Consider the following 15,964-nt stretch of genomic DNA (forward strand, 5'->3'; position numbering starts at 1 on the left):
TGGTCTGTGCTGTGCTAATATTGCTCCCAGCCCCACTGGGCTGGCGTCTACCGTCAATTCTGTGCACAGCAGCGGATCAAAGTATGTGAGGTGGTCTACTGTTGTCACTGCTTGTCTGATCGCTTCAAACGCTTGGCTGCATTCATCTGTCCATATGAAGGTCTAGCGTTGTTTCGTTCGTTCCCTCAGTGGCGTGCTCACCGTGGCAAAGTCTTTTATATATCTTGCACAGTAGCTGGCAAGGCCAAGGAATGACCTTACCTCTGCAACATCCCTTGGATGTTTCGCTTTCTCCAGCGTGTCCACTTTGCTGCGATCTGGTCGCATCCCTTTTCTAGAGAAGATGTGTCCAAAGAACCCCAATTCGTCTCGCCCCAGTTCGCCTTTGTCTTCGTTTAGCGTCAGCCCTGCTTGTTCTATCTGAGAGCATACATCCCGCAGTGCTGTGTCATGTTCATCATCTGATATGCCTAATACCAGAATGTCGTCGCTGTAGTTCAGGCTGTTTTTTACCAGCCTTATTAATTGCCAGATTGTCTCCTGGAAGATCTCAGCAGCCGACGATATTTAAAAACTCAGACGCTCGTATCGGAAAAGACCCATGTGTGTGGAAAATTTTGTGATATATGTGGACTGAGGGTCAAGTTTTAGCAGATGATATCCTTTGCACAAGTCTAATTTGGAGAAGCGCCGTGTGCCTATCAGGCAGCTAATCATGTCATACAGCTGAGGTCCAGGGTGCCTCACACGTTCCATTGCTGTGTACGGTATTCTCATGTCGACACAGATGCGAATTTTGGATGCGTTTTTCTTAGGCACGGTCACTATCGGCGACACCCATGGCGTTGGTCCCTCCGCTGGCTCTATGATGTCCTGACTTAGCAGCGCTTCAATTTCTTCCTTTACTTGTGGTTGTAGATGTATAGGTACTCGCCAGTGATGTTGAGCTACAGGTTTAACTGTGTCATTGATGTGCAGTGTTATTTGTCGCCCTTTCAGATTCCCTAGTCCTTGAAGCAGTCGGGGATATTCTCGTAGGATGCTTGCCTTCTCTGACACATTGTACGTCATTTCGAGGAGGCCCATCACCTGCGCTGTGACGTTGCTCAATAAGCACAGTGCCGGACTGTCACCTTTCAGTACATGGACCTCCTCTTTTGTTGTTTGTCCTTTGTATGTCAAGTTCTCTGTGAATTTTCCCATGTTCAGCACTGGTTTTCTTGATCCCCGTGAATACGTCAACGTTTGATGGCCTCAATACTGGTTTTACTTCCATCCGCTCATATTCCGACACGCACATGATGTTACAGGTTGCTCCGCTGTCTAGAACGAACCTTGTTTTGTGAGGTCCTACGTCTATGGTCACGCTCTCTGTTTTCTTTACTTCACTTTTGTTCACCAGGTGAATGCTTTCTCGACTCGTCTTCTTCCTTTGTCATGTCAGCAGTGTCAGACATGAGGTACAGGCGTTCTACCTTTTCTTCCACCTCGTCTTCTCCTGACTCGGCCGATGAGCTTCTGTTTGTCGTTTCTACGTGTCTGACATGCCTGCTCGTCGTCATCCTCGGTCTTCCCGGTCTTCCTCTTTCACATCTGAACTGCAGTCCCAGGCAGACGCTGGCAAAGTGATTGCTCCTATTGCACTTCCTGCAGGTCTGGCCCATTGCCCGGCACGCGCCTTTGTGCGGGAATTCAAGTCCGCATATGTAGCAGGTCAACTCATGAAGCTTCCTTGCCACTTGTTCATTCTGTCCTTTTTTCCAACCGTTTGTGCGGTTGTTCTCCGCTATGCCTGTTCTACTCGCCGTTCCTTTCCCCGCTCCATTTGCTTTGCTTGCGCCGTTGCCCTTGCCTCGGCTCTTGCCATTGACAATATTTTCTCCAGTGAGGTCGGTTCCTTCAGGATTCTCGTCCGGAAGGCCGTGTCACGACATCCTTCAATGATGCGCAGGCGAATCGCTTGTTCATTGTCGAACTCGCAGTGTGTCAATAGCTTGCGCAATCTCTTCGCGAATTCATCCAGTGATTCACCGTGTGTTGGAAAGCTATCGCAAAAGCGTATCTCTCAAAGTAAATGTTTCTCTGGGGATCAAAGGTGCTTGACAGACATGTTATTAGCCCTTTGTATGTCGACGTCTCTTCTGCTGGTAGTATTACTAGCAGGTCATCTACCTCATCGCCGACCAGATTTAGAAATAGATCCATTTGTTTGGCCTCTATTTCATCCGTGTCCCGCATGTACCGCTCGAATTTCCTTATCCATTTCTCCCATCTGATCCCTACTTGCGGTTCCGATAGATTGAATGGGAGAGGTCTGCGGTATTGGGCGCTCTGCTTTTCGCTCTTTTGTTCAGCCATCTTCCTTACTCGCTTGCTCCGACTCTCTTCAAATGTCTCTTGTTCGTTGCCTTTCTTCTCTTTCTTGTTTGCTTTCTTTTACATTGACTTGCTCCTCTGCCTTTTTGTGCTTTTGTTTGCACTTGATTGGGCTTATTTCCTTTTTTTCCTGTGCTCCTGTTGGCACTTGTGCTATTCTGCTTCTTTTCTGTTTGTTTTTCTACTTGTGTCCTCTGCACTTTCCACTCCCTGCTTTCATCTGCAGTTACATGTGCTTGTTTTTTCTTTCTCGTGCTCTTCTCGGCACTTTCTGACCTTTTATGCACTGTTTTCGTTTTTTTTTTGCCTGTTCTCAAACTGATTAACAAAAGGTGAGCGACCCGGAGTACCCTTGTACAGAATACATCAAATAGATTACAATACCTCTATACAGATCATAATTGACAGCAGTCCTGAGGATGGTTTCTACAATTAACTCTTAGGAAACCGAAACGTCGACCATACATCTTATCCCTGTCTTGTTTTATTCAATGTGCTCTGGGATAGGTGCTTTTTAGGTTCTGTTGAGTCACGTATTAATTTACTTATGTGTGTACCCACAGGCCTAATTTTTGTTTGTTCACTCATCTGTATATGAAGTTACTCACTCTAATGATTTTTTGATAAAACTATATATTTTTCCAATACACCTTGTGTCTTTGTTTGTATGTTGTGTCCTTTCAAAATAGAGTGTTTATATTGAATTACAAATCAACAGTATTCGATTGGTTCCTAATAAGGATTATTAATTCATCCTTTCAAATTGAATCTAAGTTACTAAATACGTATAAAACAAATCCCCTTGAAGGCATCTTTACCCTTTGACTTTAAGATGGCCGCTGTCTTTTCTTGAGCACTGATTGGTCGATCCGCCTGACCTTGTAATTGCCTCTTCTATTCACCCGATGGTTTGTGCGCTCTTTCGCTTACTTTCAGACTCTCAGCGCGATCGGACCTTGTCTTACCGGCGCTGCTGCCGGGCGAGGTCTAATGCTTCCACTGCTGCTGGCACGGTCGAGGTGGGCTCTCGCGCCGTGTCTTCACTACGCATGCGAGCCAGGGTGGGCTCCTGGTCTCGTTTTCATCACCGTCGGGCTCCAGACACACGTGTGCTCTGTCCACACGCACCTTCATCGCCAGTTGTCACGTCTGCTTCTCACGCCCTATCACGACAGGAGACACCGGATCGTTTCAGGTATCTTTATTATATTGTTACTGCAGCAATGGTACACCACGTCTTGCCTCATGCCCTGGTCCTCCTACTCTACCCCCAGCTTCCTTTCCTTGACCGGAACTGGTGTCCGGTGTCGGCCTCCCACACTCTCGTGCTGCGGGGTCCTAGTGACCGAGGTCACGACAGGGACACCAATGCTGTGACCTCAGGCTGTAGACTGGGATTTGTAGTCGTATCCTTTCGCTTACGACGTCTGAAAGCCTCCATTCAGGATTCTATTCAAGACAGTTGGTGAAGAGGGAAGGGGCCAGTCTTCAAACAACCAGTCATGGAAGCAAACTTCTTACAGCATGGACAATTCTGATCAAGCCTTAAACGGGTCAACTCTGCTTGCTGTGGTTTGATGTTTAAGTTAACATTTGATTCACCACAAGGTAGTACAACCACAATAGTTTTCCTTACACAAAGCCCACGTCTTCCTAATCACAGACAAACATTAGAAGTGTTAGCCACGGCTGGGAAACAATTGACATTGCTAGCTTTTAAATCTGAAAAACATGCTTCATCACCCCTGTAGGATTCGAGCATGCAATATTTCCTTAAGCTAATTAAAGGACATTTTGTCAACACCTGTCTAGGTTTCATTTTCTTCTGGCTTTGCATATATTTAAACAGTAAAAGGAACCGATCGCCCCAATGCAGTGTGTTTTGGTTGAAAGTGCATTTAAAGAGTGGCTGATGATTTGTCTGTCTGTGCAAGAGTTGGTTTCCCGCCACCGGTTGGCTTGACTTTGCAAGCACAACAAGCTAATCAGACTGTGGGGCCTGGCCCTACCGTTCCATCTCCTTATGCACACACCCCTTGATCTCGTTCCTTCGTGTGTGTCTTGTTGCATGTTCTTCTTGACCTTCCCCCAAGACCATCCAACGCTGGCAACCAGAGGGAGAGGTTAAGGACATTTTCTGTGGCATCTTCCCCTATTTGGGCCAGTTGCAGCCTGAAAGGGGTCTTCAGCCTGAAACACTGCATTGTTCATCTCCTTATCCTCTCCTGGAACCACCCACCCATCAATGCGCTTCTGGGTTAACTCCATATCATCTACCTGTGGGGTAAACAGTGCTTGCTATATCTTCGGTCTTTTTATTGGTCTGGGTGGGTTCAAGAGAATACAGCTTGTTGGATTAATAGTACTTCCAATGGGTAGGGCATTGACACTGCTGAGAGGTATAACTACATACCAGGGGACTCCGCTGAGAGACAAACAATTTCCTACCTAGGATAATGTGACCCCTAAAGATGGTAAGTACCTATATGTATAACTACATCTATACCTCATGTCCTTCGCAGCATCTTAGCGTAATTAGTCACAGATTGCTTCCACCGCAATATTCAACCTCTCGTACCTCACACAACATGTGTGATATAGGCCAAGCTAGAAACACCACCCCTTTCAACCTTGCACTCTAAAGGGTGCCCAAAAACACAATACAAGTGGGAGAGCTTCATGACCTCACGCGGAGTATCAAGTGCTATAGAAACAATGCAATTGTGCCACCAGATAGAGCTTTAGGCCTCACCACTGGTATGGCAAGCGCTACGTGCATACTAATACAACACACTGCACACCATGCATGTCATATTTGAGGATTCTAAAAATTTATATGAGCATATTATAGAAAAATAGAGACACTCAAGTTTTTAAACATTTTGTACCTTCCACCCTGAATTGTAAAGTCAATTGTAAATAATTAATTTACACCATATGTTTTCATTCATAGGTTAATGAGTGCTACTTTAACATGCCTGGAAGCTCCATTACAAATATGTGGAACAAACGCAGGATACAGATAATTCCAAGATGCTGTGACAGGAAACTTGCCAAATAGTTATTTGCCATGAGCAACAAGTCAACGAGCAATCGCCTGCTTAAACTACACCATCAAAATACTGTCGCATCAGTCAAATGTACAAAGAGGTCACCCCGCCAAAAAAGCAGAAGTATACAAATGTGACGTACAGGCTCTCTAGTGTTGCAGTTCCTACCCCCACTAGGGCAATCTCAAAACAGGAACATACCATGTAATAAACTGGAGTAACATGCACCTTTATCACATGGGCCCATGAATCAGTAGACACATTGATAAGGAAACTAAGGGATCCATCAGAAAATAAAATGATCACCCTAATATAGGGGACAAAATATCTGTTAAGGGTCTGATAGACTGGCTTCGCAATCCACTGCATGCACAGCATCCTAATGCTGCTTTTAGACATCAGGGCACAGTATCTTTATACTGTGCCCTGGTGTGTAAAAGCAGAATTAGGTTGCTGCGCCAGGACGAATATAACATCAACAGTCTCTAGGTAGTCATCATATGGACAGTTTTCTCGATACAGTATTCTGATGGACACTTTCTGAATAACATCACAAAAAGTGATGGGTGGAATGCTTGAATCAATCTCAGCCACTGGTAAGTACTCTGTGCCCCTTTCTGGTCCATAGTGTTTTCAGCTTGTCTGTGTCATTACAGATAGGAAGCAACCCTAATGCAAATATTGTCCCTGCCATAAAAATATTGTCCCAGCTCTGAATACCAGCACTGCCCCCTACTGGGAGAAAGAAGCAGACCTGCCAACTCACACAGTGCCACCCGTGTGTCACCCGATACCGGCGAGCTTCACACGGTCATCCATGAGGAGCCAAAATCCCACGGTGGAAGGCATGAGGAGCTGGAAACAACTGAAAAGCGTTGGATTCTGAGCTCCTCTTTGTAGGCTGTGAGTAGCTAAAGTCCATTATGACATGTGAAAACACCCCTGGGCATGGCTGCAGCCCGCCAATCTTTGTGTTTTTTGTTTTATTGGAGGGAGAAGGAGGTCGATGGGGGCGGGACAGGTCCAGACTGGGAACAGCAACCAGCCCTGGCAGTAAAAAGCACTGTTCCCGCTTTTGTTACAGGGGGCGGATATTGAGGCACTGCTGCAAAACCGTCCCCCACAGACAGAAAACCGACCCCCACCCCTCGGGCCCACTGAGGAAATGCCCGGTGCCCGGTACAGCCTGTCCAGCCCCGGGACGGTGTACATGGCAGACGGGTCTCAAGGGTAGTACTCAGAACATTACCCCGCCACTCCAAGGCCTCGCCCCTTCTCACACGGCGGCTTTTATTTTGATGTTGACTGGTCTGAAAAATAACTGATAGAATAAGTGGGCAGCCACAGGGTTGGACTGCCACCCATGTGACCTTGTGCCTATGCCATGATTACACTGGGTTAACCAGGCTCCCCAACACTGGCAGTGGCCTCAGAGGAGTATATGAGTGCATTACTAACAGTGCTAGAGTGACTTCAATGACCTGCAGCACCCTCTCCGGAGTCTCATCTGTACGCAGGTGCGGGCTTCGGTGTTCATTCACCGCTCCCGTTACACTGGTTCCTTCCCAGGCTCTGGCCACCTTGGAGCCTTGTGGGAAGGTGGACCCATTAGGCCAGTCACCCAGAGGCAGTCTGAGAAGCGGGCATAGGAGTCCATTTAGCAGTTATGCTGGTATAGAGGCTCTGGTATATTAACCAGGTTTCGGTGTGCCCACGGTCCTACTGGCCTATAGGACAATCAGGCAGTGCCCGAAGGGCTGGTGGGATAAATTAGTGTGTGGGCCATTTGTGTTAAGATTTCTACTCTAAATTCGAGACTTAAGCCAACAGGAGAAAAACAGAGGCTGGAAGAGGTAGAAGAATGATGTAGACAATCACCCACCTCCAAGGCCCAGGTCTGGGCAGGCTCCAGCTCCTTTTCATACACAAACATTCCCAGCAGGATCTTGTCCGTACCCACTTCATCCTTAAGGCCCTGTACACGTGGGAGAGGAGCAGAGCGAGAACAGGTTAGCAGACACAGGATGGTTGGGAACACCGGGGAGGCAAGTAGAAAGCACAGAGCAGGAGAATGTAAGCCAAGCCAACAAACAACACAGGGCCGTGTGGGTATATAACAGGGCAGGTGAAAGCAAAGGGACAGAAAATACAGGGCAGGTGAGAAGAAAACACTGGGTAGATGACTAGTGAATCATGCAAGCTGAGATCAGAACAGGGCAGGTGAGTGCTGCACAAGAAAGGTGAGTGAAGCACAGGAAAGGTGAGCGCAGAACAGGAAAGGTGAGCGCAGAACAGAAAAGGTGAGCGCAAAACAGGAAAGGTGAGCGCAAAACAGGAAAGGTGAGCGCAAAACAGGAAAGGTGAGCGCAAAACAGGAAAGGTGAGCGCAAAACAGGAAAGGTGAGCGCAAAACAGGAAAGGTGAGCGCAGAACAGGAAAGGTGAGCGCAGAACAAGAAAGGTGAGCGCAGAACAGGAAAGGTGAGCGCAGAACAGGAAAGGTGAGCGCAGAACAGGAAAGGTGGGTGCAAAACAGGAAAGGTGGGCGCAAAACAGGAAAGGTGGGCGCAAAACAGGAAAGGTGAGCGCAAAACAGGAAAGGTGAGCGCAAAACAGGAACGGTGAGCGCAAAACAGGAAAGGTGGGCACAAAACAGGAAAGGTGAGTGCAAAACAGGAGGGGAAAGGTGAGCGCAAAACAGGAAAGTTGAGTGCAGAACAGGAAAGGTGAGCGCAGAACAGGAAAGGTGAGCGCAGAACAGGAAAGGTGAGCGCAGAACAGGAAAGGTGAGCGCAGAACAGGAAAGGTGAGCGCAGAACAGGAAAGGTGAGCGCAGAACAGGAAAGATGAGCGCAGAACAGGAAAGATGAGCGCAGAACAGGAAAGGTGAGCGCAAAACAGGAAAGGTGAGCGCAGAACAGGAAAGGTGAGCGCAGAACAGGAAAGGTGAGCACAGAACAAGAAAGGTGAGTGCAGAACAGGAAAGGTGAGCGCAGCACAGGAAAGGTGAGCGCAGCACAGGAAAGGTGAGCGCAGCACAGGAAAGGTAAGCGCAGAACAGGAAAGGTGAGCGCAGTACAAGGAAAGGTGAGCGCAGTACAAGGAAAGGTGAGCGCAGTACAAGGAAAGGTGAGCGCAGAACAGGAAAGGTGAGCGCAGAACAGGAAAGGTGAGCGCAGAACAGGAAAGGTGATCGCAGAGCAGGAAAGGTGAGCGCAGAGCAGGAAAGGTGAGCGCAAAGCAGGAAAGGTGAGCGCAAAGCAGGAAAGGTGAGCGCAAAGCAGGAAAGGTGAGCGCAGAACAGGAAAGGTGAGCGCAGAACAGGAAAGTTGAGCACAGAACAGGAAAGGTGAGCGCAGAACAGGAAAGGTGGTCGCAAAACAGAAAAGGTGGGCGCAAAACAGAAAAGGTGGGCGCAAAACAGGAAAGGTTAGACCCAAACAACAGGAAAGGTGAGAGCAAAACAGGAAAAGTGAGCGCAGGACAGGAAAGGTGAGCGCAGAACAGGAAAGGTGAGCGCAGAACAGGAAAGGTGAGCGCAGAACAGGAAAGGTGAGCACTATACAGGAAAGGTGAGCGTAAAACAGAAAGGTGAGCGTAAAACAGAAAGGTGAGCGCAAAACAGGTGAGCGCAAAACAGGAAAGGTGAGCGCAAAACAGGAAAGGTGAGCGCAGAACAGGAAAGGTGAGCACAGAACAGGAAAGGTGAGCGCAGAACAGGAAAGATGAGTGAGGAGCAGGAAAGATGAGTGAGGAACAGGAAAGGTCAGTGCAGAACACAGCTGGTGAACACGAGTAGATTGAGAATACAGTGCTTGAGAGTAGAGAATACAATGAACTCGAGTACAGAGCAGGTGAGTGGAGAAGAGGGCAGGTGAGTGCAGAGTGTGGGCCTGTGGCAGACGTGCGGGAAGCGTCCTGTCTGCTTTGGGGGTTTAGAAGGCAGCACGGAGTTGCATAATGATGTTGGCAACCTATGCAAAGAATAAAGAACAGGACGACCGACCAAGGTCAAGCACAACCAAGACAAAAGTATTGACAATGAGTCCAACTTTGGTGCGACACACTTCCAGTCCCCGTCGTCCCAGGGCAAAATTCCGGTCAATAGGTTTCATCAAAAAGCGGAAGGCGCACTCATTGAAGTGTGACACTAATTCTTCTCATTTTAAAGAGTTAAATTCTTTATTTCGGTAATTTTACCAGGACATTCATACAGCCAATGTGTTTCGTTCCATGTGGTAACTTCGTCAGGGCTCCAATAGGTAAGTGCCCAATTGGCATGGCAACTGGAAAATATGTTCAATACGAGCTATCATAGATAAAAACCAGCACAGGAAAGCATCATTCAAGGAAAAAGTATGTGTCTGGTGCTCCTGTCGTTAGTTAACACCCAAGGATCCCAGTTATCACAATTGGGTGAAAAACTAACATTTTCCGTAGACAAATACGTGTAAACTTAGTAGCCCGCTACTCCAGGGACAGATGGAATAATGAAAAGAAGCTTGTATTCGGCTCCAGAACAGCAAATAAGCTTAGCAGGAACCTACATTAAAGGACAAATGAAGGAATGATCAGAAGAAGCTCGTATTCGGCTTCCGGGAAGCTACGTAAGCTGGATCCTAGACAGCGACTCCCAGCAAAGTAACCAAGAAAGAACAATCGTTCATTATGCACCTCCTTGCTGCCTTCTAAACCCCCAAAGCAGACAGCACATACATTTTCCTTGGATAATGCTTTCCTGTGCTGGTTTTTATCTATGATAGCTCGTATTGACCATATTTTCCAGTTGCCATGCCAATTGGGCACTTCCCTATTGGAGCTCTGACGAAGTTCCCACATGGAACGAAACGCGTTGGCTGTATGAATGTCTTGGTAAAATTACCGAAATAAAGAATTTAACTCTTTGGACTGAGAAGAATTAGTGTCCTATTTCAATGAGTGCGCCTTCCGCTTTTTGATGAAAAATGTTGGCAACCTATGCCTGGGATGCATGGAGTATTTTTTTAGCTTGTGACCTTGTTTGAAGATAGATTGCGGATTCACTCTGCCTGTAAGGGACATGGAGCACGCAACATCAGTTTTGTGCATGTCAGATGGTTTGCCGTTAGTGGAGTCAGGACCCCACGAGGTCTCTATGGAGTACAGCAGATTGTGGCGGACCACTGTCCCAACCATTGGTCCTGCTTGTGGCTTCCCTTCCATCTGAAGGCGAAGGGATGGGGAAGGGCAGTGCCGCATAGCATCTATTGGGGAACAGGGGGCAGCAAACGCAAATAAAATCTAATGAAACACTTACCGAGACACACTGGACGTCTTCTTTTTCTTCATATACAGCCCGTCTACCAGGAAAGTGCCTTAACCAATCCTGCCGCTGCTCTCATGCATTAGAGCAGCACCTTGATTGGAGGGAGTGGTCTTACTCAGAGCTCCACAGCGCTCTGGAGTCCTGCACTTGCTCTAACCCAGCTGTCTTAAAACAGCTAGGTTAGAGAAATTTAAACTGCACAAGTGTGGCTGGCCGTCCAAGACGGCTGGCCAAAAAGACATGTGCACTTTTAACAGTGCATAGACAGCCTACCCTTTTTCCTTCTGCTGTCACTCAGCAGCGGCTCCTCCCCTTCCTGACGCTCTCTTGAATTACCATTTTATTTTTCATCTCTGGGGCTTTGGGAGTAATTTATGTGGGGTGATATTCCTCTGCTCCAATGGAGGAGCTGCCCCTGAGGGAGGGCCTATGTTTAATCAGCCACTTCCTGAAAAGGGGAGGGGGGTGGGGGGTGGGGGGGTACAATGAAGGAGCTAGGCAAGGTTTGTGGTCACAGGAGAAATCTTTGGACCCAAAAGACAGAAGGTGAGATAAATAAAGGGGAGAGACAGGTGGAGTCTGTGAAGGAACCACATACAGACAAGTGGCAGCAGATGATACCGGCAGAGACACCAACATCAACTGGTAGAGGTGCCACCATCAACCAGGCACAGAGGGAGAGGCGCAGGTGAGCCAGCCTTAGGGAGCACACCCCTTGGTGCAAGGGTTCACCAGGAATGCAGTTCAGGGTGCTAAAACCTCCCAGGAGAACAGTTCCACTTCAATGGACCTCTCACAAATGGGTGAAAACTAGCGAGAGGGCTATTTAGGGCAAAGAAGGATGGACTAAGCAGAGGGGCCCTGATATGCCCCACACAGAAGCCGCTGTAGAATGGGAGAGCAGGGGGCCACTAGGCAGCTCCGTAGTGGTGGGACATAGGTTAAAAGACCTGGTAAGGGAGGATGGTGCACGGGCCAGGGAGCTGCCTGGCTGCAGCCCCTGCTGAAGCCAAATGAGACAAGGGTCAGGGAGGACACCAACGACATGCAGCAAAAGTGGTCCCTGTCGAAAGGGGAAAACAGTCTTGAGTGAGTGCCCACGAAGCAGGGACGAAGGGCCGGAGGCAGGCGGATGATGAAGGACTTTCCAATGATGCAAAGGGGACTCAAAGCAGAGAAGGGCACTAGTGAGGGAAACTGGATGGCTAAACAACAATGAATGGTGGGGTTACCGAGCCACTAATGACAGCGGCTGAGGGGGGCACAGGAGATCTGATGGAAGTATCAATACGAGTGCAGAAGGAACAATTAACAATGGCACCACGAGAATAATAACACAGCAGTGGCGGAGAACGGCAGAGTGATGCTCCACCAGTGAAATTACTACACATGGGGGTGTCAGACCCTCTTGGTGGGCACCTCATATTGAATACCAAAGTACAAATATGGGTTAATGAATACATTAACGACATTGTGTTCTCTTTTCTCCAAATTCGAAAGTATTGGTATGATGAAATGTTACCACAATAGATGGTGGACACCTTGAAATGTCTGAAAGGTTTCCAACACAGTGAATGAGTATTACAGGGCATTGTTTCTGTATAAGATAATTCAGTATATATGCCAGCATCATATGCAAAAAGATCCTTTAGAATAGTGTGGCTCTGTGGAAATAAAGGTCATCATGAGGAGCTAGCAAGAGCTTTGGTGGAACTGGCTTGGGTTCAGCAAGACGAAGAGTTCAGGTCCAGAAGGAGTTTCATAACCTGAGAGTAATGGGGAGACGTTGATAATGAATTACGTCTGCAATGCATGACGCAGACCAGACCTCTACCGCCTGTGCACACAGTGAGCAGCTTGCCCATTACCTCACATGCATTTCAAGTGTGTCCCACCGCACGGGGGTGGGAAGAGGAGCCAACAAGGTCCGACCGAGCATGCTGGAAGTCCAGTAGAAGAGCATGCCACAGGTTACAGTGTTATGTTAATTGGGATTTGTGAAGAGCATACTCACCGGCAGGTCTCTTTGCGCTGAGATAGAGTTGCTGAAACCCCACCATTGGCTATCTGACAGTACACCAGATCAAAGCACATGTTGTTCCCAGGCCTCTGTGAGTAGGAGGGTCTTACGTTTTTTCTAAAATGAGAGAAGGGCGGTTTCTTTGCGTAGTAGCTTGTTCCATAGCTGCGGGATCAGGACAGAGAAAGCTTGCCCGCCTTTTGTGGTTTTGATGAACCGCGGACAGCAGGCCTGCCTAGGACGAACGGAGGGTGAGTCCTGGCACGTAGCTCCCCATGCGCTCCTTGATGTATACTGGGGCTTGTCCATGAAGGGCTTTGTGGGTGATGCAAAGGCCCTTAAACCTGGCTCGCTGGTTGACGGGGAGCCAGTGCAGCTGCTGCAAAAGAGGTGCGGCACGTGAGCGTCTTGGGAGCTTGAAGATTCGCCTCGCTGCATCGTTCATAGTTACTTGCAGCTTGCGTAACAGCTTCTCCGATAGTCTAATATATAAGGCGTTGCCGTAGTCCAGACAAGACACAATAATTGCCGACACCACCATCTGCAGAGTTGAAAATGATAGGATAGGTGCCAGTTTCCTCAGTTGACTCATCTGGCCCAAACGGGTCACAACCACAGTGGACACTTGGTTCGACATGGTGTGCTTGGCATCTAATTTGATGCCTAAGCTCTTTACAACCAGTACTGGTGTGGGTGTGGCGCCTAACTCTTGTGGCCAGAAGAGGTCCGTCAAGGGTTACTTCCCGTGGTAATGACTAGGACCTCTGTTTTGTCCGGACTGACTTTGATCAAGATGGCCATCATCCAGTTGACTGTGTACCTGAGAATACTTTGTACACGCAAATGTGCTTGAGAGAAGCTGTGAATTTGAAGGATTAATTGTGTGTCATCTGTGTAATTGAATACCTGACAGTCCGTTAGGGACAGAGCTGCCACCAGTGGCTGGAGATAGATGTTGGAGAGAAGTGGGGACAGCGCAAAGCCTTGTGGGACTCCGCAGGTCAGTGCCCCTTTGTTGGACACACGGTCTGCTAGTTGGATCCTTTGTGTCCAATCTGTCAGAAAGGAGGAGATCCATTGATGTACCACCCCACATATACCCATATCAAAGATGCAGGCCAGTAGTTGATCGTGGTTCACCATGTTGAACGCGGCTATGAGGTCTAGCAGAATTAGGGCACAAGGCTTCCTGCTGTCGGCTGTAAGCCTGAGCTCATCCAACACCGATAGCATCACCAGCTCTGTGCTATGGTGGGCCCTTAAGCCTGCCTGTCGTACCTGGAGTAACTGTTGTTTCTCGATGAATTGTGATAGTATTTGAAGGACGTGCTGTTCCATTACTTTGGCCAGAGAGGGGAACTGAGATATGGGCATATAGTTCTTCAGGTTGGCGACATCTGCCCCTGCCTTCTTCAGCAGAGGTGTTACCCTGGCTTCCTTGAAGTTAATGGGGACCCTCCCACTTGTCAGAGATTGATTAATCACAGCGGGAATCTCTCTGTCTATTACTGGTAGAGCCATTTTGAACACCCTTGGTGGACAGGGGTCCACTGGCGATCCTAACTTGATTCAAGTCGTAATATGGAACATAGAGTCTCGGTCTAGCATCAGAAAGGTGGAGAGTATCTTGCTGTGGTTGCATGGCGGTGCTTCCACAACCAGGTGCTTCTGACTGGTATGGTTATTGTTCATGTCGATTAGAATGTCCCTGACCTTGTGCAAGAAGATGATCTGGAACCTGTTGCAATCTTCTGGGCTGGCAATTGTTTCCTGCTCCTGTTTTTGACCTAGTTCCTTCAATATTCTAAAAGTTTCTTTCTGCATGTTTTCTGCCTTCCTAATCCTGGCCTCATAGTACTCGGCCTTTCTTGTAATGATGGCTTTTTTTTATGTGGCTGACATGGCTTTATATTCCTTGAGCACCTCTGGGTCAAATAATTTACGCCACTGCCTCGTGTTGGCGTAGGGTTTGTTTCTTTCCCCTTAGTTCCTCAGTGAACCAGAGGGCCCCCTTGCGCTTGTGCCTCACCCTTTCCTTCCGGGCAGGTGCCACCTTATTGACGGCATCTCTCAGCCTGTTAGAGAGACTCACTCTCCTGATCATGGCCCTCAAGCTGTAACCTCCTAGGAGAGTTTCCTCTCAGAGCAACCCCTAGGCTGCCTGCCTGCCTCGATTTGGCTCCACCTTCGTACTACCCTCCATTCCGAGGGTGGTTGCGTGGGTCGCCTGGCCAGAGGGACCAGGAATCTGATCAGGTAGTGGTCTGACATCTGTCAGACCAGCCGGTGGCTGAGTGGTCCAGATGAGATCTAAGGTGAGTCCCTTATCGTGGGTGGGGGATTCCACAAGCTGTAGTAGCCCCATTGTGGCCATGGCCTCCTCCAGCTGGCTGGCATGCGACTCTCTAGGCATCTTGTCCCAGTGGTAGTTGAAGTTCCCCACCACCAGGAGTTGTTGGTACCTTGAGTGTAGGTCACTGACTATTTCAGTGAGTAGCTCGTTGAACAAGGGGGTCTTTTGGGGAGGGGGTGGGGGCAAGGGGGGGTACACCACCATTACTGCCAGGCAAGAGGATTTGTAGCTTATTTTTGCCCCTAAACGTTTTGCGCGGTCTAGGCTCTCAGCAACTAGCCTTTCTACTACTAAATGCTTGTTGTATAACAGTGCTACACCCGCCCCTCTTCATAGTCCATGGAAAGGGCTGCTATAATATCTGGACCTGAGCCTCCTTCTAGCCAGGTTTCTGTTTCTGCTAGGATGTCTGGGGCTTCATCATGTAGGAGCGAGAAGATATCTAGGTTATGTTTCTGGCGGGATCGTGTATTTAGTACTACTGACCTTAATCTCAAAGGTTTCCTTTGCCCGCACCCTGAGGGATATGGGACTGAGTGGCAGTTCTCACTCCTCTCCCTTGCTTAGCAAGTATGTTCTCTGACCTCAATTTGTCTTCCACCAGCTTGTCCAGGGGGTGAACTCTGTGCTCTAGTGCCTACAGCTCATCCGCTGAGTAGGCCAGGATTTGACCAGGGGTCCTGGCCCTGGTCAATAGTGATATTCACAGTGCCTATATAAGGGCCTCCCAGGTGTGCAGACCTTACTTTTTGCTACTTTCTACGCCAGAAGTGCGGAGTCACTACGTACACCGACCACTGGTGAGGAAAACTATAGCCCTGAAATGAGAAAGCCATGTCCCTAGAAATCAGTTCAGAGAGT

The 15,964-nt window shown here is 48.4% G+C and overlaps 1 protein-coding gene across 1 annotated transcript in view; it reads right to left on the bottom strand.

The window, feature by feature from the left end:
• The window catches only part of LOC147748645 (uncharacterized), a 126,210-nt gene that overhangs the window by 31,219 nt on the left and 79,027 nt on the right, over positions 1–15,964 (bottom strand). Inside the window, exon 12 of the mRNA XM_086928368.1 lies at positions 7,309–7,401. Coding sequence (XP_086784494.1) covers positions 7,309–7,401 — 93 coding nt within the window. The remainder of the gene's footprint in view (positions 1–7,308; positions 7,402–15,964) is intronic.

Source organism: Lissotriton vulgaris, chromosome 1_1 (genome assembly GCF_964263255.1).
Source record: "Lissotriton vulgaris chromosome 1_1, aLisVul1.2, whole genome shotgun sequence".
NCBI classification, from domain to species: Eukaryota; Metazoa; Chordata; class Amphibia; order Caudata; family Salamandridae; genus Lissotriton; species Lissotriton vulgaris.